Genomic DNA, 22779 nt, shown 5'->3' on the forward strand with positions numbered 1-22779 from the left:
TATGTATTGATGGCACTTTGTGTATAGTCAGTTTCACAGTGTCCCTGTCAGGTCTGTTAGAGCTAAATTTGGGCCCTGCTGCAAGCACCATGTATGGGGCAATGCAATACCACCATAACCTTTATTATCAGCAGTTACTAGTCGCCTATGTCTCTCCTCAACAGGAGCTTGTCCAATAAAAGATATTCGCTCACCCACCTTATTGCTCTCCAATTGCCTGGGCCCAACAGACTACAGCAAAGCTTTAAATAGCTTGTGCGGTGGTGCTGCAGTTTTACAGAGCTGCCCCAACAGCGTGGCTAGGCCTTGGCTGCGAGCTCTAGTAACAGGCTACTCGCCTCCCAGCCTGGTTTCCTCCTCACACTACAGCTGCTGCTGTTGTGTAAAGATCAATGAAAGCCAGACCCCGCCAGGCCAGCAGTTCAGTGGCGGGTGCGGCGCCAGCACATCGCTGCGCCCCTAAGGCGGGCAATACCACGGGACGGGGACAGTGACTGAGCCCTGGCCCCCACCCCGCGGAGGCGAGTGGCTGGCGGGGCCCGGGGCTGAAAGAGGCGGAAGGGCCTGGGCTGCTGGAGAAGCGAGGACGGGGTTCAGCGGCGGGACGCGGTCCCTCAGTGCCGGCTGGCTGGGCCCGCCCAGGAGGCGGCGCTGCGGGGAGGAGCCGTCCCCCCCCCCCTTCGGCCGGGCCCAGCGAGGAAACATGGCCCAGGCCCGCGGGAGGACGCGGCCCGTGAGCGAGCTGTGGGGGGTGCTGCTGCCGGCGAAGGACAGGGAGGCGGAGGTAGAGGAGGAGCAGGACGACCCGCATCCCGATCCCGACTCGCTCTTCGTGGACGCCTCCGAGCTGTGCAGCAGCGGGCGGGTGCTCCGGGCTTCCCTGCCCGCGCGCCGAAAGGGTGAGAAGCGGCGCGCCAGGGCAGGGAGACCCCTCCCCGCGAGCCCGCCTCCCTCCTGCCCACGGGGAGCGGGGACACGGCCCGTCTCGTCCCTTCACCCCCTAGCTGGTCCCTCTTGGGCTTCAGTGTCAGGCAGTGCCTCTGGGGGGGCTGGCAGGGAGGGTTTTGCTGTGCATTTCAGTGACACATTTACCCAACTTCCTGCGCTTCCTCAGTGCCAGCGCTGGGGCATCTTCCTTTTCCCTCAGCCCAGTGTTTTCTCCAGGACTTGAAATGGGTGGTGGTGGTTCAAAAACATGGGGGGGGGGGGGTGAAGACTGATGAGGGGTGAAGACTGATGAGGGGTGAGACCAGTGGCATAGCCAGGTTCTAACATCAGGGGGAGCGAACACATAAAAAAAGGCACCACCCGACATATCAAATTACTAATTACATACTTTTAAATTTGTCATACATACTTATTTTGTACTCCACCCCCCTTGCTTAATTTGTGCAAGGGTTTGCCAAGGCTGAGTCCCAGCACTTGTAGGCCTGGCAATTCATAGCCCTGGTACCTTTGGGCTTGCTGCGTCAGTTATGAAAGTAAAAAAATTGCTTGAGACCTGGCATCTTTCATTGTGAATTAAGCACTGATCTAGCGACATTTATTATTCTTTTTAGAGCCTCACCCCGTAGAGGCCTGTATGTGAGAATCTCAGCTATCATTAACAACAACAAATACAAGATACTAGCCCTCATGGGAGAGGGGCAAAGCTGGAAAACAAGGAACTCTAAAAGCTCAAAAACCAGAAGGCAAATAAAAAGAACCCCAATTTTATTATATTTTAAAATCTCATGATTTTTAAGCCAATCTCGGGATATTTGGGGGCTTGCCTCATGATTTTTTGAGTGCTTTGCATTAGCACTAGTAAGGGAATCACCTGGTTTTCAAGGCCATCCAGGATATAGCCCTATGAAAAATCCAGGGCCAAGGTTATTGTTGGGAGACCTGGCACCATAAGACGTAGTGTGGTAAGTCACAGGCACTGCTCAGAAACCAGGAAGGGTGAAATCCTGCCCCTTCCCCTATTGATCAGCGCAGACAGAGACAGGCTCCTGCTAAGTGCTGGAGCTGGTCAAACGCTTGATGGGCAACAGCGTCCTAACGCACCACCTCCGTGCAGGACATAGGGCCCCAAAGGGCGCCCCTTAATACAGGCCAGGTGGCCTGGTGACAGAGTCAGCCCAGAGCAGTCACAAGGGAGCATTCTGGGATAGCTCCCGGAGGCCAATAACGTAGAATTGCGTCCACAATACCTTTAACCTGGGATTGCGATCTCGATTTAAGCGCTACTCCACTTGCCGAGGTGGAGTACAGAAATCGATTTAAAGGGCTCTTTAAATCGAAAAAAAAAATTGGTCATGTGGATGGAATCATTTTTATTTTTGAAATAACTCAGCTAATTCTGAAATAACAAGCTAGTGTAGATCAGGCCTTTGTTCATACTTTTCAAACCTATTGTACTTTTTCAGGTAGAAGTATTTTATCATATACTGTATATGCTTCTAAAGTGTGTATTAATGTTTCAATTTCAATTCAAATGTCCAACCAAAGACTAAATTGGCAACACTGCATGTAACTAGTTGACCACTGGAGGAGGGGGATGTTGGGGAAATCCAGGGAGGGTATACACCCCCCCCAGTGGGGGGGGGGTGTAGGGAAATCCCTGCCTCCCTCCCCCACGGCTGTCCTGGCGCTGGTTTCTCATGGCTCCTTTGCAGGGGCCTGCCCACGCTCCTGTGGCTTCTAAGCAAATCCTTACAGTACTGTATAGGAAAAAGCTGTTTTTAAAACTTGCATTAGCTAACTTTTAAACCCACTTAACACCTAATATAGATATTGTTTAACGCCTTTAAAATCATATTAGCCCATCACAGTTTTAAAGGTGGTAAACTGTGTCAGTCATAGAATCGTAGGACTGAAAGGACCTCCAGAGGTCATCTAGTCCAGTGATTCTCAACCAGGGTACGCAGAGGTCTTCCAGGGGGGGTACATCAACTCATCTAGCTATTTGCCTAGTTTTACAACAGGCTATGTAAAAAGTACTAATGAAGTCAGCAGGGTGGATTTGATTTAAATCAGGGATCTCAAACTCAAATTATCACTGGGGCTACATGAGGACTAGTATATTGGCCTGAGGGCTGCATCACTGACACCTTTTCAAACAAAGCTACAAAAGCCCTGGGCCCACCCCCACTCCATCCCTTCCATGAGGCCCCGCCCCCATTCCAACCTCTTGCCCGAAGTCCCTGCCCCAACTCCCCCCCTCCCTGCCCCTATTCAAACCCCTTCCCCAAATCCCGGCCCTGCCTCTTCTCCGCATCCTCCCCTGAGTGCACCACATCCCCGCTCCTTTCCCCTCCCTCCTGGAAAGTCCTAAGTGCCGCCAAACAGATGTTTAGCAGCGGGAAGCGCTGGGAGGTAGGCGGAGGAGCGGGGATGCAGTGCGCTCGAGGGGGGCGGAGTTGGGGGATGAGGGGAGCTATTGCAGGCCGCAGGAAATAACTCCATGGGCCGCGTGTTTGAGACACCTGATTTAAATCAAATTTAAATCACTAGTCAGTAAGAATCAATTTAATCATGGATTTCTATATAAAAGTGCATTCTTGTTGGTTGTTATAACCTTAATAGATATTCTTCAAAACTCAGAGATAGATGAGACCCAAACTGGGTCTCTTTTATGCCCTGCTGCCATTATAGGTTTTCCCTTCTAGTCAGAGAATGGTATGGTAGATCTCAAATCAATGAAGGCTACACTCAGAAAGACCTCAAGATTTCTGGAATATGCTGCTCAAACAGTTTCACTTTTGTTTCTACTGCCTGTTCCCTCCTTTCTCACATTTATCTCCAGACTTCTTCTCCTTGTCCAGATCTATTCCGCCCCCAACAATCTTCTATTCATTGATTTTTTTGAAATTTTGCACTTTTAGAGAGAGGTAAGGAACTGACTCTGTGTACACAAATTTGCAGTGGGACAATAGGGTTGAGGTCTGTTATTTCTCACCTCTATATATTTATTTATTTAAAAACATTTTTGCTGTTAACAAGCATCTTATCTCTGGAGACACAAATCCACAGTTCGAGAACTGCAAAACTAAGCATCTCTGATGGTATCTTCTAGACTTAGCATTGAGTCCCATTGGGTAGATAGAAAGATTAACCTAAATAATTTATACAGAAGCCCCTGGAACCCCATAAATTTGGGTCCCTAATCCATGAACTATTGGAACTCACTTACAAAATTTTTCTTAAACATTACATGAATATATTGTCTCATACTATAGAATTAGAATTTATAATCCCTGTTCCATGGTGAGACATCTTTGAGCTATAATGTATCTTAATTAAAACTATCTTTAGATAGGTTTTTCCCCCTCAAAAAGCATTTTATCAAAAAAACCGATTTAAATAAAAAAAATAATTGATTTTTATCCACCCTGGAAGTCAGTACAAATTAAAATTTCATACAGACAATGACTTGTTTATACTGCTCTATGTACCGTAAACTGAAATATAAATATAATATTTATAATCCAATTGATTTATTTTGTAATTATATGGGAAAAATGAGAAAGTAAGCAATTTTTTAGTAATAGTGTGCTGTGGCACTTTTGTATTTTGATGTCTGATTTTGTAAGCAAGTAGTTTTTAATTGTGAAAGTTGGGGGTATACAAGACAAATCAGACTTCGGAAAGGGGACAGTAGTCTGGAAAGGTTGAGAGCCACTGTTCTAGTCTAGTCCCCTGCACTTACGGCAGGACTAACCATTATCTAGACTATTCCTGGCAGGTGTTTGTCTAACCTGCTCTTAAAAAATCCCACAACCTCCCGGGCAATATATTTCAGTGCTTAACCACCCCGACAGGAAGTTTTTCCTAATGTCCAACCTAAACCGTGCTTGCTGCAATTTAAGCCCATTGCTTCTTGTCCTGTCCTCAGAGGTTAAGAACAGAAGAATGGCCATACTGTGTCAAACCAAGGGTCCATCCAGCCCAGCATCCTGTCTGCTGACAGTGGCCAATGCCAGGTGCCCCAGAGGGAATGAACCTAACAGGCAATGATCAAGTGATCTCTCTCCTGCCATCCATCTCCACCCTCTGACAAACAGAGACTAGGGACACCATTTTTTACCCATCCTGGCTAATAGCCGTTAATGGACTTAACCTCCATGAATTTGTCTAGTTCTTTTTTATAGTCCTAGCCTTCAAAACCTCCTCAGGCAAGGAGTTCAACAGGTTGATTGTGCGCTGTGTGAAGAAGAACTTATTTTTGTTTTAAACCTGCTGCCCACTAATTTCATTTGGTGGCCCCTAGTTCTTATATTATGGGAACAAGTAAATAACTTTTCCTTATCCACTTTCTCCACATCACTCATGATTTTATATATACCTCTCATATCCCACCTTAGTCTCCTCTTTTCCAAGCTGAAAAGTCCTAGCCTCTTTAATCTCTCCTCATATGGGACCCGTTCCAAACCACTAATCATTTACCATTACGCATTATTCAAGATGTGGGCGTACCATGGATTTATATAAGGGGCATTAGGAAAAACTTCCTGTCGGGGTGGTTAATGATGGGCCCTTCTCTAAACCTTTTCTAATGCCAGTATATCTTTTTTGAGATAAGGAGACCACATCTGTACGCATTATTCAAGATGTGGGCGTCCCATGGATTTATATAAGGGCAATAAGATATTCTCTGTCTTCTTCTCTATCCCCTTTTTAATGATTCCTAACATCCTGTTCACTTTTTTGACCGCTGCTGCACAGTGCGTGGACGTCTTCAGAGAACTATCCACGATGACTCAAAGATCTGGATAGTTCTCTGAAGATGTTTCTCCTTTCTCCTTGTAACAACCTTTTATGTACTTGAAAACTGTTATCATATCCCCTCTCAGTCTTCTCTTCTCCAACACTAAACTAACCCAATTTTTTCAATCTTCCTTCATAGATCTTGGTTACTAGACCTTTAATCATTTTTGTTGCTCTTCTCTGGACTTTCTCCAATTTGTCCACATCTTTCCTGAAATGTGGCACCCAGAAGTGGGCACAATACTCCAATTGAGGCCCACCCAGTGTGGAGTAGAGTGGAGAAGAATTACTTCTCATGTCTTACTTGTAACACTCTTCTTATTATAGGATGTACTAATGTTAGCTTTTTTTTTTTTGCAACAACGTTACACTGTTGACTCATTTGGCTTGTGATCCATTCTGACTACCAGATCCCTTTCTGTGGTACTCCTTCCTAGGCAGTCATTTCCCATTTTGTATGTGTGCAATTGATTGTTCCTTCCCAAATAGAATACTTTGCATTTGTTCTTACTGAATTTCATCCAGTTTACTTCAGACCATTTCTTCAGTTTGTCCAGATCATTTTGAATTTTAATCCTATCCTCCAAAGCACTTACAGCCCCTCCCAGCTTGGTATCATCTGCAAATTTTAAAAGTTTGCTCTCTATGCCATTATCTAAATCATTTATGAAGATCTTGAACAGAATTGGACCCAGGACTTATCCCTGCAGGACCCTCACTTGGTATGCCCTTCCATCTTGACTGTGACCACTGATAACTGCTCTCTGGGAACAGTTTTTCCAACCAGTTATGCACCCACACTATAGTAGTTCCATTTAGGAGCTAGGCGCTAAGTGGTGTTTCATATGTCAATTAATTTGGTCTAAAATCCCTACATTTTTTCCTAGGCTACGTCTGTGCTACGGGTACTATAGTGGCATAGCTACTGCACCGTGGCTATGTTGGCATAACCTTGAGTGTAGACCCAGCCTGCAGCGAAAGAAGGGATTTTTTCATCACTGGAAGAACATCACCTCCCCAGGAAGCATTCTTTTGTCAACCTAGTTTTGTCTACACTGAAGCTTATATTGACATAGCTCTGGCACTTGGGGTGTGTTTTTCCCCCCCACACAACTGGGTTATGTAGCTATGTCAATGTAAATTTGAGAATCAGGCTTGCTCTACACTTAAAACTGATATTGGCATAGGTATGTCGATTAAGAATTTGCTTTTGTTTAAACACCATATCTGTATTGGTGAATAAGCACTGGTGTAGATGCACTTATAATATCATAAAACTGCATTAGCTGCTATAATTTATGTCTCTCAGGGAATTGGTATAAGTTCTACTGGCAAAAGATAGAATCATAGAAATGGAGGGCTGGAAGGGACCATCAAGTCAGGCAGGACCAAGTTAACCTAGACCATCCCTGACAGGTGTTTTTCCAAACTATTCTTAAAAACCTCCAGGATGGACACCACAGCCTTCCTTGAACTTAACTACCCTTGTAATTGGAAAGTTTTTCCTAATATGTGACCTAAATTTCCCTTGCTCCCAATTTAAGCTAGTTACTAGTTCTCCTAACATCAGTGGACATGGAGAACAATTGATCACTGTCCTCTTTATAACAGTCCATAACATATTTGAAGACTGTTATCAGGTCCCTCCTTAGTCTTCTTTTCTCAAGATTAAACATGCCCAGTTTTTTTTAACCTTTCCTCATAGGTCAGATTTTCTAAATCTAGAGAGTCTCTAGACTCTCTCCAGTTTGTCCACATCTTTCCTAATGTGTAGTGTCCAGAATTGGACACGTTATTCCAGCTGAGGCCTCACCAGTGCTGAAGAGAGCAAGACAATTAACTCCTGTCTCTTACATAATACATTCCCGTTAATACACCCTAGAATATTAGCTTTTTTTGCAACTGGATTACATTGTTGATTTATATTCAATTTGTGATCCACTACATCCTAGATTCTTTTTAGCAGTGCTACTACCTAGCCAGTTATTTTTCATTTTGTAGTTGTGAATTTGATTTTTCCTTCCTAAGTGAAGTACCTTGCGCTTCTCTTTATTGAATGTCACTGTGTTGATTTCAGACCAATTCTTCAATTTCTAAGGTCATTTTGAATTCCAATCCTTTCCTCCAAAGTGCTTGCAGTTCCTCTCAGCTTGGTGTCATTTGCAAACTTTATAAGCATACTCTCCACTCCATTAGCCAAGTCATTAATGAAAATATTGAATAGTACCGGACCCAGGACTGACAGCTGTGGGACCTCATGAGATATCCCCTCTCCCCCCAGGTTGACAGTGAACTATTAATAACTACTCTTTAAGTATGGTCTTTTAACCAGTTGTCCACCCACCTTATAGTAACTTCATTCATAAACGATATTTCCCTAATTTGCTTATGAGAATGTCATGTGATATTGGGTCAGAAGCCTTATTAAAAATTAAGATATAACATGTCTACTGCTTCCCCCCATCCATTAGGCCAGTAACAATGTCAAATTAGGAAATGAGATTTGGTGTGGCATAATTTGTTCTTGACAAACCCTGGCTATTCCTTTTCATCTTACTATTCTCTGCCTGTATAAGTTTGTCTGTACTAGGAGGATTTGCCAGCGTAACGTTTCTAGTTTTGATAAGGACTAAGTCAAGTTAGAAAAAACCTTTACCATCTTTATGGGTCTGAAGAGATAAGGAATATGTGACTTGTTATGGCAATACTAAGTCATATTTGTTTATTGCCATTGGCTCATCCTGTGAGCCGTTGTTGCAGTATGTGAAAATCTCTCTCAAATTTTCCCATATCATTTATAAATATTCATTTAAAACCAAATAATTATGGGAAATGTTACTAATTCCTTCACTCGGCTCATTATTTTATGAGTTATTAAATATTTATCACTCTGAAGTGTAGAGTTCAATGGCACCCTGACCGTTTTTGGTTCCCTATTGGCTAAACAGACACAGGTGGCCGAATAGACATAGACGGCCACTAGACTAGTCCTTGCCTGTTTTTAAGTAACTATTTCAATTTTTTAGCTATTTAAATTATTTTAAAGAAAGGAACTGAATGTTCTGAATGAGCTCCTCGTAGACTCTATGCTTAAAACCATAGGCCCCAGTTCTACTCTACTACACCAGTCCAGCTATATAGAAATTGGCCCACAGTCTGATAGATCTTCAACTTTACCAGCACCCAGGAGCACAGACTTAAACGTTTTCCTGGCTCCTTATATTTTTCTTCTAAATTACATATATGGTTTTCATTGTCTGAAACCTCAGATTAGTGTATACCATTAGAAGATTTATTAAGACATTAGACTGAAATAACTACCAAACAACAACTACTTCTGTTGCACCCTGAAATTCTGCTGAGCTGCTAGCTAGTCACTCTGGCCTGGTGTACGTTTAAAAGTTGGGTCAACATAGCTACTTTGGTCAGGGGGTTGATAATCACATCCCTGACCAATGTAGCTATGCTGATTTACCCCCAGTGCAGACACAGCTATGTCAATGAAAGAATGCTTCTGAAATGTAGCTACCATCACTTGGGAAGATGGTGTTCCTACTCCAGTGGAAAAACCTTTCAGTGTTACCTATGCCTACTCTATGGGGTTATGCTGGCATAGCTAAGGCAACATAGCTATGCCAGTATAGTCTCTATAGGATAAACATACTTTCTGGGTGGGAATGTCTAATACCTGACTATTGGCTCATTCTGCCGAGCTTGCTTCTTGATTTTTCCGAACCAGATTATCCAAAGGTTTGGGGTTTTCCCTGAGGCTTTAGAATAATTTAGTTTCTACTGTATTATATTTTTAAAGTTCTTACTGTTTCAATTGGAATAAAAAAGTGTGTAGCTTACTGGCTATATGGAGTGTGCCTGATGTGTATTGCAAAGATAATGTGTTCAAATCCAGTTACGATTGTATTTTTATTACACACTTTGTTCTCACTTCATTAGTGAGATTATCAATTAATTCTTGTCACTTTTGTAACAAAAATAAAACATAAAAACAGTAGAGTTAAGCTTTCTCTGACCTCTTTTGACTTCTCAGTCTGTCCTTAGATTGTGAGCTTCTCAGAGCTGGGACTGGTTCTGCTTTGAATGTTTGGAAAGTACTACCATAAACTAATAACAGAGCTTATCATTGTATACAGCTATAATATAAGCAAGGGGTTGCGTGTCCTTTAATTCAATCAAAATGTCCAAGAACTCAATTATTTTGGACAAGATATTGTCATTTTTTGAAATAATGAAGTTAAAACTAGTTGTAAGCATATCTCCAATAACATAAAATTGCAATTGATTTAAATAGTGCAAAATCTGACCCATTAGTAAGCAGCTTTAACTGCTCAGACAAATAATTAATACCAGAAAATTATTTGATGTATTGTTGACTTCAGCCACCTACAGGAACATAATCAATTAATCAATTTAAAAATCATGCTTATGTCTGAGGTGTTTTTTGTTTTTGTTTTAACTTACTACTGTTAAAAGCAATACCTAAGATTATTATAACTAAATTATACCTGGAAAAAAATTAAAATTTTTGGTTTGTTTGCTTTGACTTAGTGAATTTGTTATGCAAAATGCAATAAAGTTTTAAACAATATTATACTGATTTTTTTTTAAATTTTAGTTATAATACAGGATGAAAGATCCCAAAAGACGTATGAAGTGGTTGGATATTTTCCATTGGTTGGCCCTTGGTGGAAAGTTAATGTTAAAGTTAAATTGGTGGACTCAAAGTACTTTGTGCAAGGATATCCGTCATACTTCCTACGAACCGATATAAGGGAAAACCAAAACGCAGTTTTTTCACTCTTTTTTAAAGAGTGCTGTGTTCCTGATAATTTCAGAGAGGAGTTTTTTAAGTGTTTTCCTGAGATATCTGATCTGAACTTCAGAAACCTTGAAGAAAAACTTAATCAGTTTCAAGAGTCAAAATTAAATCTTCAGCAAGGGAACACATCTATTGAGACGAAAAATTTTGATATTTTTTATTATATTATGCAATCATGTAAGTATAATTTATATATTATTGGATTATAAAAATAACAGAGTTATGCTTTTAAGATGTTTTATCCATGCTAATGTGCTGGTAGAGTGTGGTTTTTAAATGAGTATTGATCCCACAAAGATTTTTTCCTGAGCACATAAAGGGGTCTACTCACATGCTTGTAGTTAAGCATGTATGCAAGTCTCTGCATGACCTGGGTCTTATACCATATAGAGGGAACAGGAATCAGTTGGAGAAAAAAAGTAATAGTGGAACTCACTTAAATGAAGATCTGTTAAGAGTTAACTTCCATTTCACTCAAAAGTGCTGGCAGTTCTGCTTAACTTGACATTTGATTGAACTGAAGGATGGGTGATATTTCAGGTTACCAGGTTTTTATATGTTGCGCACACATCAGGGGAGGTAGACTTGACCACTAATGTGAAACTGACTATATACAAAATTCTGTCAAATACACAATTTAATCAAAGTGGAAAAATATTTTTTAATCTATTTAAGTAATCTTACTCGTATCAATAGTATATAAAAGCTTTTTCATACAGAAAACTAAAGAACCAGTTCTATTTAAGTTTTTTGGAATAAAGCCTGCTAAGCTAAGTAATCAAATTGCCTTCTACAAACACTTTTTGTATTTTAATAAATACTTTCTTGGTTTGTGATGAATATATAGTTACAGGAAAGACTGTTTTGGTAGCTTTGAGTTTCCCAGTGATAATGGAGTTCCTGCCAAGACTTCTACCACGTCATTTTTGCAATATTATAGAGGCGGTGAGCTGGCATAAAGTGACCAAACAGAACAGCAAAAGTGATGAAAAAGTTTCTCCTGAAGATGAGATACTACCAAAATTAGATGAGATGTTAAAAAAAGAGCCATGGAAACTTGGATTCAGCAGGGTAAGTAACATGAATTAATTACATTTTGATCATCATATAATTCAATACTATTTGTTCAAACTATGACCCTTGGATGGAGGCTTATTCTTTTTGGAGAGAGATAATTTTTCTCTTTTCAAGACCACCTGGGCAGCTGCACTAAACAGAAACCTTCTGGATATGTCTGCAGTACTTGTAGTGGGGCTCGCACCAGTGCACTAAAAATACCTGTGTAAATGTTGCGGTTGTGGGGAAGAGGTGTGGGCTTCAGAGCCTGAGCTTCAGCCTGAGACACAACATTGAAGCACTGTCCACACAGCTTTAGTGCTCTAGTGCCAGCATAAGTCTGTGGATCCCAGGCTGTAATGCTCGCTTCCAGATGCAGTGTAGACATACTCACTGGATCCAGAAATACGTTATCTAACCTTGTTAGTATTCTTCCTAATCACCGTGCAACTGTTTCTAATATAATTTAAATATAAAGGAATTATTCAGTTTCTTGATATACTCCATGGAAGAAATGGAAATTGCTTTCAGACTGGGTGATCACAGGGAGTTTCATATAAAAGATACTGAGCTCCTCGAGATAATCTTGGTTTCCCACTTCAGTAAGGCACAGTGAGGCTGAATAAAGGTGTTTTGACAACCATAGTTAAGAGTTTAATGTTTAATGTTAATGTAGATTTCCATGTACATATCTATATAATGAGACTCCAGAAATGTCACTGTGTGTCACTCTGAAGCCTAAAATGTCTGAGTCCGTGTGAAGCGATGGAAACAGCTACAAGTGTGGAAGAGAGGTTTCTTTAGTTTAGAACAGTGTTTTTCAACCTTTTTTTCATTTGTAAACCCCTAAAACATTTGAAATGGAGGTGTGGACCCCTTTGGAAATCTTATACATAGTTTGCAGACCCCTAAGGGTCCGCAGCTCACAGGTTGAAAACCACCGTTTTATGGTAAGACAACCTTTCGCGGACCCTTTAGACATAGTTCGCGGAACCCTGGGGATTCCTTGATCACAGGTTGAAAACCATTGTTTAGAATATCACCAGATTCAATCATCACTGGAATTCATCATCTGTTAACTTAAAAACTGGATTGCATCAGCCATTTCTGGCTCTTATGAATTATGTGCCTTTATGAATTATACCCATGTGATAGCATGGGGTTTCAGATACTAGTATTGCATACCAACTTACTCTACTTTATATTCTGGCTTCTTCAGCATTCTCCATATATTCACATTAGCTGTTCTTATTAAGTCAACATATTTTAGAGGTGGTCATTCCTCTGTAGTTTGAGTTTTGTAGCTTACTTCCCATTATAAGCAGAGCTGGCTGGGAAACCAGATTTCAGTTCTGCAAAAATTTTTGAGTTTTCAGAAAAACTTAATCTAGAATCCTAACAAAAGTTTAAAAAAAAATTGAAATATTAATGGAACTGAAATCTTACAATATTTCTTTTTAGAAACACTGAAATGTGGTATATTTCATTTTGGAAACACTCCTAGGATCCCCAGCTGCCTAGCTTGTGGTTTGCAGGGAGTCAGGGACCCTGGAAGCTGTTGACTGAAATTATTGTGATTCTTGTTAGTTTCACTGCTGCCCATCACTGAATAGCAGCAGTGAAACTGACCAGACTCTTATTGTCATGTCAATAGTTACCTTCTCCAGCGCCAGATTCTTGGGAGTCAGGCAGCTTGGGTTACCCGTTGGCCTGAAAGTCTTGGGGTTCTTGACTCTGAGGCAGTCCACATAGTAGGCTGACCCAGAGTGGCAGACCCTTGAAGCCCAGATCCCCAGCAGCCCACCAGACATGCTGCAGAACAGCTGGGTGTGTGACCTGCTAGGAAACAGTTCAGTTTCAAAACCTGGCTGGACAATAGGTTTCCATCGGCAATTTGTCAGAATCAAACTTTCTGTAAAACATTTGATTTTAATCGAGTCAGCAAGTTTAGACAAAGTTTTGTTGGAATTTTTCCAACCAGCTCTAATTATAAACCAGATCTCTCTCTCTCTCTCCCCCTGCCTCCCCTGTTGTTTCACATTTGATTAACTAAAATACAGTGTTGGAAGCAAAGCTGTTAATGTGTGTGACTAGAAATGCATAGTATAGATTTAAAAAGCAGTAGGATCTGAAGGAATATTATATTTGGTAATTGCTGAGTTTTTTATTAAGGACAGACAAGTTTGTGTAGGGGAAGATTAGCATGTGAATAGAATTGGAAGGACTGAGTTATTTGGTGTTATGAAGTGTTTGGTTGTATGTGATGAGGTGAATGAATCTGTGTAGGGTAGTGGAAGCCAGGAATTGACCTGAGTAGAGCTGGTTGGAAATTTTCTGATAAAACCTTTTGCTGAATCTGTTAAAGATTCCACAAAACTTCAGTGAAAATGCTGTCAGGTTTCCCTGCACTGTAGGCCTCCCTTCTCCTTCGGCAGCTCTGGAGGCTGGAGAGGCACAGCCCCCATGCATGCTACCTCCCTGCCACCCCTCTATTTTTCCCCAGCTCTCGGGGACAGGCAGTGTCTGTTTGGCTCCTGGAGGGTTGGTGGGAAGTCAGAGTTCCCTAGGCGCTCTGCCTTTCTAACAGCTGGGGTGGAAGGCTCTTGAAATTGACAAGAGCATTCCTTGAGTGCAGCCAGGATGCCAAAAAATTCCCTCTTGGTTTTCCAGAAATGGATTTTTTTCTTTAACCCTCCCCCCTTCCTTGTATTTTCTCCTGCTTCTAAACTAAACTTGTTCTTAAAAAAAGCAAATATTGTCATGGAAATGGATCACCTTTTTTCAACCAGCCCTTGTCTTGAAAGCTCTTGCTTAAAGCAGGCTTTCACCTTACCTCTACTGGGGAGAAATGAGCAGGAGCCACTGTGGACAGGGACTGACATAAAGGCCTTTAGATATTTCTCTTAAAGGCACCATTTAACTGTTTTTTGCTTTTTTTCCATAATCTGCTTGACTGCTGTAGTTGGGCAGGATGATGATGAAGGGCACATTAGATCAGCAAAATAGAACAAGTTGATTAGTGCTCTAGAAGAGAGGGAAAGTGTTCATGTGTGATAAGTAGTGGGAGAATGATTTCTTGGCCTAGAGGTTTTTTGTTTTTGTTTTTTTTAAAGCTAACTGAGAAGTTTGCCTCTAACATTTTACATGGCTGTCTGTCTTGTCTGTTTTTAGATTGTAAACTGTTTGAGTTAAGACTAAGTTAGCCTGTGTTTTTTCATTTTTAGCACAGTGGGGGCTGTATCCTGATTTGGGCACTACCATGTTATAACTAGTTAAAATAAACATACCAACACAGTATTTATTGTGTAGTCCATTACATACGTTTCAGCAGCAAATAATTATAGATTTAAAAGGGGGGAATAAAAGCTTTCAGGTTCAGAAAAAAATATGTATATTTTAATACTAGTGTGTGTATATATTTGATGATTTAAAGAGACAAAATGTAATGCTGCATGACCAGTGCAAGGGCTGGTCTACAAGAGAATGTTTCACCTGTTTGTTTAATGGTGTGGTTTTAAAATTGATCTAGCTAAACCAGTGCAAATGGATATGTGGACACTTCAGTTCAAGATAGCATATTTTGGTTCACTTGAGATTGATTAGGAATTGGTTTAAGTTTAAACTGAAGCAAGCTCCTCTTAAACCACAATGAAAGTGTTCTCACAGAAGTTTGCAGTGGTTTAGGGTATGTCTATGCTAGAAACGCTACAGATGCACCACTTCAGTGTAGACACTTACTACAGCTATGGAAAGGGTTGTTCTGTTGCTGTAGTAAATCTGCCTCTTTGAGAGGCAAAAGCTTTTGTTGACCTAGCAATGTCTAGACTCGTGCTTAAGGCTATGTCGACCCTAGCACTTTTGTTGGTAAAACTTTTGTCCGTCGGGGCACCTTAAAGACTAACAGATATATTTGGGCATAAGCTTTCGTGGGGAAAAAAACACTTCCACTGCCATGCATCTGAAGAAGTGATTTTTTTTTTTTTTTTTTTACCCACAAAAGCTTATGCCCAAATAAATGTTAGTGAAACACAGTTTCAACTTTTAATACTGAACTGTTTTTTTTTTTATGTGAATTTGGTATCGAGATATCAATGCAGTATTGGCTTGCCAAAGTACGACGCTATTCAGTTGACATAACGTTGTGGTATTGTAAATTTACTTTCTAATAGCAATAAGCCAGCACTAAACTATAAGAAATAAAATCATTCTGAAAGGGAATATGGTAATGAGAAACAAAGGGTTTTTTAAAATTATTTTTTACATTCTTTACCATCATTTTTCATCTGTTAGTAGCTTTTTCTCAGTCTCCTCTCTTTTGACTGTAGCTCCACTAAATGTGTTCAATTGCATGTTATTGAACAGACTCTGCAGAGCTGGTGTGTACGTCAGGAATCAATGGAGCAGTCACCTTGATAGTTTACTATGGAGATATCTTAATTTTCTTTTCAAATTTAATTTACTCTGTTCCCTTTTAAAATTTGTTTCCAGGTAACTTTATAATATCCTTTTAAAACACTTGTATGTAAAATAATTTATTGAGAGGTCAATGCATACTTTTTGTGGGAGGGGGGTGTTTATGAACAAAGATCTCAAAACAGAAACAATTTGGTTCTCGATCACTGTTTTACCATTGTCTAGTTTGTAATTTCAAAATGGCTGTTTTATGAACTCTTTCTTACAGGCTATTGGTCCTTAAAGTGAAGTCAGCTTTTGCTATGAGGATATGAATTATTAGGGTGTCCAGTCCCATTTGAGTACAAATAAAATAATCCCACCGTTTATAAGTAATCCGGTTTTCCTAAATCTTTGTTTGCGCTATAAGAAGAAAGGGAAAAATATTAAAGCAATAGATGTAAGCCCACCAAAAGGAAGGAAAATGTGAATTAAAACCATTTCATCCTACTTTGCCAACATATTGCAGCGAATGAGATCTTATTTACGTATAATGTGTGCTATAATGTGTACACATGCACTCAGATATTATCACATGTATTGTATTATTATTCTATAGCAGTTTGCTCTTTTATTCGGCTGGTGATAGTTTGGGTAGAATACAGATTTGATACAAACCTCTTTTCTAGTACCCAATTTCTGTTAGTATTTTTTTGTACAATGGTTCAGTTTTCTACAGCAAAATGACAGATGGGATTGATCAAGCCCCCCTTGCTTTGAAATTCCTTGCTTTGTTTGGTTTGAGAAGGTAGTATAGCTAGAATTTGTTAAAACGTACATATTGTCTGTGCTTCTTCATATGTTTTGAATTATAAAATTGTATTTAATGACAAAGTATTAGTTCTGCAGTTACATACCAATGTCTTGTGAAATAATTTAAACTTTTTTTCCCTTTTGGTGGGAAGATAACCTACAAAGAACTGAATCTTTCCACTTGTGAGGCAACTTGGGCAGCCTTCTGTCAGTGTGAGCATCTCCTCTGGAAGATTCCTGAATTGCAGAAGAATGCATTAATAATATACGATAAGCTCAAGCAAAGATGTAGAGAAATGGGGCATACCTATGAAGAACAAGACATTTTGACTTCTTTAGTTTCTAATGATATGCCCATTGAACATGCCTGGCAATCCTTGAAATTTATGAAAGATGAGAAGATAATGATTGGTGAGAAGAAACTGGTATTTCTTTCTCATCTTTACAAATCTGAAAAAGACATTGCACTTTCTGTAAATCATCTAATGAAAAATGACCCATGGCAGTTACCTGTTGATGTGAGAAAAGTACTTAATGTTAGAGATACCACCAAATCAAAAGCAAATGGAGATATTAAAATAAATCATAACCAGCCTCCTGAAACAGAGCAAGTGGAGGGCAGTAATGCCCCAGATATACAAAACAACAGTGACAGTGATTTTCTTTATAACGAACAGGTACCAGACATAGAAACTACAAGTGAGGCAGAAGCGGACCCAGATCAAATGAAAGCTGTGAAAATGATTTGTTCTAATCCAGTGACAATCATAAGTGGAAAAGGGGGTTGTGGGAAGACTACTGTAGTTAGCTGCCTTTTTCAGTATTTAAAGCAGGTGGAAAAAGAAGTGGCAAGTGCTTGTAATGATTTTGAAAAGGACCTGGATGCATCTGCTGAATGGAATACCTTTAATCATTTTTGTCAGGAGAACATTTGCACAAAAAACCTTTTAAACGTTTTACTTACTGCACCTACAGGAAGAGCAGCTAGCCTGCTGAATGAGAAAACAGAGCTTCCCGCTTACACTCTCCATCAGGTATATAATATTTGTGCATTCTCTCTCCAAAGATCTTTTAGTATAGTCCTCCTTATTTTGTACAATAATCAGATTGCTAACTGAACATCTCTTATAAATCTTTTAACTGTTCATAATGGCGTTTAATAAGCACAGCTTGTCCACATTTAAGAGTCAACCTTGTTTTTCAAAAGTCTACAAGTCAGACTTTTTACATCATGTCAGCTGCAATTTTTGGCCTTCTTTATTTTAAATGTGCATTACAGTACCTTCTAGAGGCATAAAAATGATGAGGGGCTTTCACGTGACTTTTTTTCACCAATTTCACATATCCTAAAGTCTATAGTACTGTATATACTTGTTCTTTAGCCTGTTCGTTTATAAGCGGACCCTCCCAAAATGGTTAGGTAAAAATATCAAAGACTGTATGACCCTTTCATAAGCTGACCCTATATTTCAGGGGTTGGCAAACTTTGGCTCCCGGCCCGTCAGGGTAAGCCACTGGCGGGTCGGGGCGTTTTGTTTACTTGGAGCATCTGCAGGCATGGAGCCCCTCAGCTCCCTGTGGCTGCTGTTCGCTGTTCCCAGCCAATGGGAGCTGCGGGAAGTGTCACCACTTCCGGCAGTTCCCATTGACTCGGAGGCCGCGGTTCGCCAGAGAACGTAGGAAAAATGGGTGTTACCATTCCAACTCTAACAAGACTAATCAGTTAAGGTGGGCTATTATCAGCAGGAGTAAAAACTATTTCCCCATGCTAATTTTTTCCATACTGTTACTCACACCTTCTTGTCAACTGTTTGAAATGGGCTATCCTGATTATCACTATAAAAGTTTTTTTTCCTCCTGCTAATAATAGCCCACCTTAATTGATTAGTCTCTTTAGAGTTGGTATGGCAACACCCATTTTTTCTATGTTCTCTGTGTATATATATCTTCCTACTGTATTTTCCACTGCATGCATCCGATGAAGTGGGTTTTAGCCCACAAAAGCTTATGCCCAGATAAATTTGTTAGTCTCTAAGGTGCCACAAGTACTCCTCGTTCTTTCTGTATAAATAGTTTTAGTTGATTCTGCTCTGCTAAAAATGTGTTCTGGAGATGTGTACATGATTATTGGAGAGTAGGATTGAACCTTTTGAGCCTGTAATGAATCAGTTTCATCATGTAACTGAGATGATGGCTGTGGTAAATACAGCATGAAAGATCCCACATTTTACTTGTTATAAGAAAGTTATTTAAATTTAATAACTTCAGGTGTTTCTTGAATGGAAGTTAAATTATTTATTTTGATTGATTTCTAGGTCATCTACAGTTTTTATTCATGGAGATTAAGAGATGGACGAATGCCGTGGAAGTTTTCTACTGTGACAGTTCTGGTTGTGGATGAAGGAAGCTTAGTACCTGTACAAATGCTTAGTTCAGTTTTAAAATTGCTGTGTGACCACGCTCAACTTGCCAAGCTTATTATACTTGGTAAGTGAAAAGCAATAGTGTAAATTTAGTCTAATTTCAAAATATTTCCTGAGTTATTCATAGATTCTAGGATTGGAAGGGACCCCGTGGCAGGACCAAATACTGTCTAGACCATCCCGGATAGACATTTATCTAACCTACTCTTAAATATCTCCAGAGATGGAGATTCCACAGCCTCCCTAGGCAGTTTATTCCAGTGTTTAACCACCCTGACAGTTAGGAACTTTTTCCTAATGTCCAATCTAAACCTCCCTTGCTGCAGTTTAAGCCCATTGCTTCTTGTTCTATCCTTAGAGGCTAAGGTGAACAAGTTTTCTCCCTCCTCCTTATGGCACCCTTTTAGATACCTGAAAACTGCTATCATGTCCCCTCTCAGTCTTCTCTTTTCCAAACTAAACAAACCCAATTCTTTCAGCCTTCTTTCATAGGTCATGTTCTCTAGACTTTTAATCATTCTTGTTGCTCTTCTCTGGACCCTCTCCAAGTTCTCCACATCTTTCTTGAAATGCGGTGCCCAGAACTGGACACAATACTCCAGTTAAGGCCTTACCAGGGCAGAGTAGAGTGGAAGAATGACTTCTTGTGTCTTGCTCACAACACACCTGTTAATGCATCCCAGAATCATGTTTGCTTTTTTTGCAGCAGCATCACACTGTTGACTCATATTTTGACACATATGCAGGATGTGAGAGAACTTGCTGGTTGCAAGTGTGTTTTTATAATGAGTGGTAGTTCCATGATAATTAGTTGAAAGAAATCCAGCAGAGGTATGATAGTTTACCTGTGATCATAATGAGGCTGTAATCTCTAGGGCCGCCTGAAAGGCATGTTCTATTCCATGGATTTTGCCACTCTTGCCATAAAATCATAGATGAGATGGAAAATAATTATATCATCCAGGCTACCTCCCTGTCAGTGCAGGATTATTCTCTATTGTATATTTCCTAGCGTTTTGTCTGGTTCTAAAAGTATTCGATAATGAGGCTTTCACCACTTACTTCCCTTTAGATTTTTCAACAACCAAAATAATACATCTTATTGTTAGTAAGTTTTCCTTCAGTTCTTTAACACAGCTTGAGTGAATGTTGACAGCATATGAACTGGACAGAAGAAAAATAAAATATTTGATTTTAAGGTAGTTCAGACAGTCAGATCCGGAACTAACTTGTTTTTAATCTAACAAATAGAACAAAGTAGCATGAAAAGAAATTAGGATGTTGTACCCCTGTGCCCGTTTTTGGAGATCACATTTTTATCCCACCAAAACAAATGCCATGATTTAAATGTATAAATTCCCATAGACAAGTCTGATTTAGTGTTGACATTTACCATAGAGAAGAGACTTAACAGGATGGTATGACATCGAGTACTAATGGCTGTTTGAATTGGGAATATAGAATATGCTCTGAACAGTGATTTAATGTATTATATATTGAAGGGAAGACAATTAGAACTATGCAACAACCTGATTCAAAGAAATTCCATTTTGGGGTTCTTGGTGAGAAGCATAATTTCACAGAATTTGTATTGAGCATACATGTGATAACTCTGTCTTGTATTCTAATAGAGGTGGAGAGCATATTTCTTGTCAATACTGTATTTTTGGAATATTTCCCACTGATATTCTGTTCACTATTTATCACTGATCACAAATGCTATTAATATATCTTCTCTTTAGGTGATATCAGACAGTTACCCAGCATTGACCCTGGCAACATGCTCGCTGATATTTTTGAGGGTCTAAAATCTAGAGGCTGGTCTGTGGAACTGAGAACTAATCACAGAGCTGAGTCTCAGCTAATTGTAGACAATGCCACAAGGTAGGAATTTTTTGTATATACTGGAGAAATTTTTTTTATAGAAGTCCTGGTCCTTTTATTTAGTCTGCAAAATGGTAGTGGCCCTGAGACATACAATAGAATTGTGTGACTCAGTGTTCCTGTTGCAGATCTCTCGTATTCTCGTGTTTCTGTCTAACTTTGGGAAAGAAATTACAGCTGAAACACTGAGGAGCAATTTAAACAAAAACATAGAGTAAAGTATGCAAAGTTTTTGAATGATAAAAGATGCATATTAAATAAAAAGAACCCACCAAAATTGGAGACTTTTTCTTGTTCACTCTTTATAAATAAAACATTTGGTCCCACTGACGTCAGTGGGACTATTCATGTGAGTTAGTGTTTGCAGGCCCTGATCTTGTGAACACTTAGGCACATGCCATAGGCCTTGATTCTGCAAACTGCTCTGTGCAGGGGACCCCTCATGAGCAGCTTGCAGAGTGACCGTTTTGTTTGTAACTGGTTTTGAATTGCTGTACAAAATTGGATAAACAGGTTCAGTGCACTTTTCTTTATTCTGACCTTCCATTTGCAATTACACCTTATCAATGGTAGTTTACCACAAATCCATGATAAACAGAGTGGATAAAGTCAATGACATTAAAAAAAACACACAACTTTCAAATTTAATTGAAATACATTTGTCTTCTTAAAATAAACCTATTTACAAATGAAATTTGCAGTGATGACAACTTATGATCAGGCCTAAATTTATTATAATCTATTAAAATAATTTAATTAAAAACAATATGTTGTAGCACTCAACCCTCCCCAAATGTTAGTGAGTTAAAGGTTGCCTGCTCTTTTAACTATATACAGAATTGGGGGAAAAACAGCTTTAACTTTCAATTCGTGCTTTATTAATATGCCACAGGGTATTGCAGTAAGTATCTACATTATTTTCAGTCTTTACAAATGGGGCGAATAAGGTTGCCAACCCTCCAGGTTTTGCCATGAGTCTCCTGGAATTGGGCTGTATCTCCTAGGGGTTACTGCAGCCAAACTGGGAGATTTTTAGGCTGCTAAAAGTCTGGCGGCGCAGTGGGGGCCCAGAGCTAAAGCAGGCTGCCTGCCTGCCCTGGCCCTGCACTGCTCCCAGAAGGGGCCAGCACATCCATGTGGCCCCTAAGTGGGGGTAGGGGTCTCTGCACCCTGCCTGCACCCTAAGTGCCGACTCTGCAGCTCCCATTGGCCAGGAACTGCGGCCAATGGGAGGTGTGGGGGCGGCATGCAGAGGGGGCAGTGTGTGGACTCCCCTGGCCCTGCTTACCTCGGGCAGCTCCCAGTTGGTGGTGCAGTGGGGCTAAGACAGGCTCCACTCCCGCAGCTCCCATTGGCCATAGTTCCTGGCCAATGGGATCTGTGGAGTTGGTGCTCAGGGCACGGGCAGTGTGCAGGGCACGGACATACCAGCCACTTCCGGGAGTGGCGCGGAGCCAGGGCAGGCAGGGAGCCTGCCTTAGCCCTGCTGTTCCGCCGACCAGGAGCCGCCTGAGGTAAGTGCCGGCAGGCCGGAGCCTGCACCCCACACCCCCTCCCGCACCCCAATCCCCTGCGCCAGCCCTGAGCCCCCTCTTGCATCCAAACTTCCTCCCAAAGATTGCACCC

General features: G+C 40.5%; 1 protein-coding gene across 1 annotated transcript in view; it reads left to right on the plus strand.

Moving 5' to 3' along the window:
• Positions 1-678: 678 nt before the first annotated feature.
• HELB (DNA helicase B) overlaps positions 679-22779 on the plus strand; it is a 35263-nt gene continuing 13162 nt past the window's right edge. The window contains exons 1-6 of the mRNA XM_034770886.1: positions 679-899; positions 10382-10762; positions 11433-11656; positions 16999-17880; positions 19162-19333; positions 21012-21153. Coding sequence (XP_034626777.1) covers positions 704-899; positions 10382-10762; positions 11433-11656; positions 16999-17880; positions 19162-19333; positions 21012-21153 — 1997 coding nt within the window. The 5' untranslated portion in view covers positions 679-703. The remainder of the gene's footprint in view (positions 900-10381; positions 10763-11432; positions 11657-16998; positions 17881-19161; positions 19334-21011; positions 21154-22779) is intronic.

Source organism: Trachemys scripta, chromosome 1 (genome assembly GCF_013100865.1).
Source record: "Trachemys scripta elegans isolate TJP31775 chromosome 1, CAS_Tse_1.0, whole genome shotgun sequence".
NCBI lineage: Eukaryota > Metazoa > Chordata > Testudines > Emydidae > Trachemys > Trachemys scripta.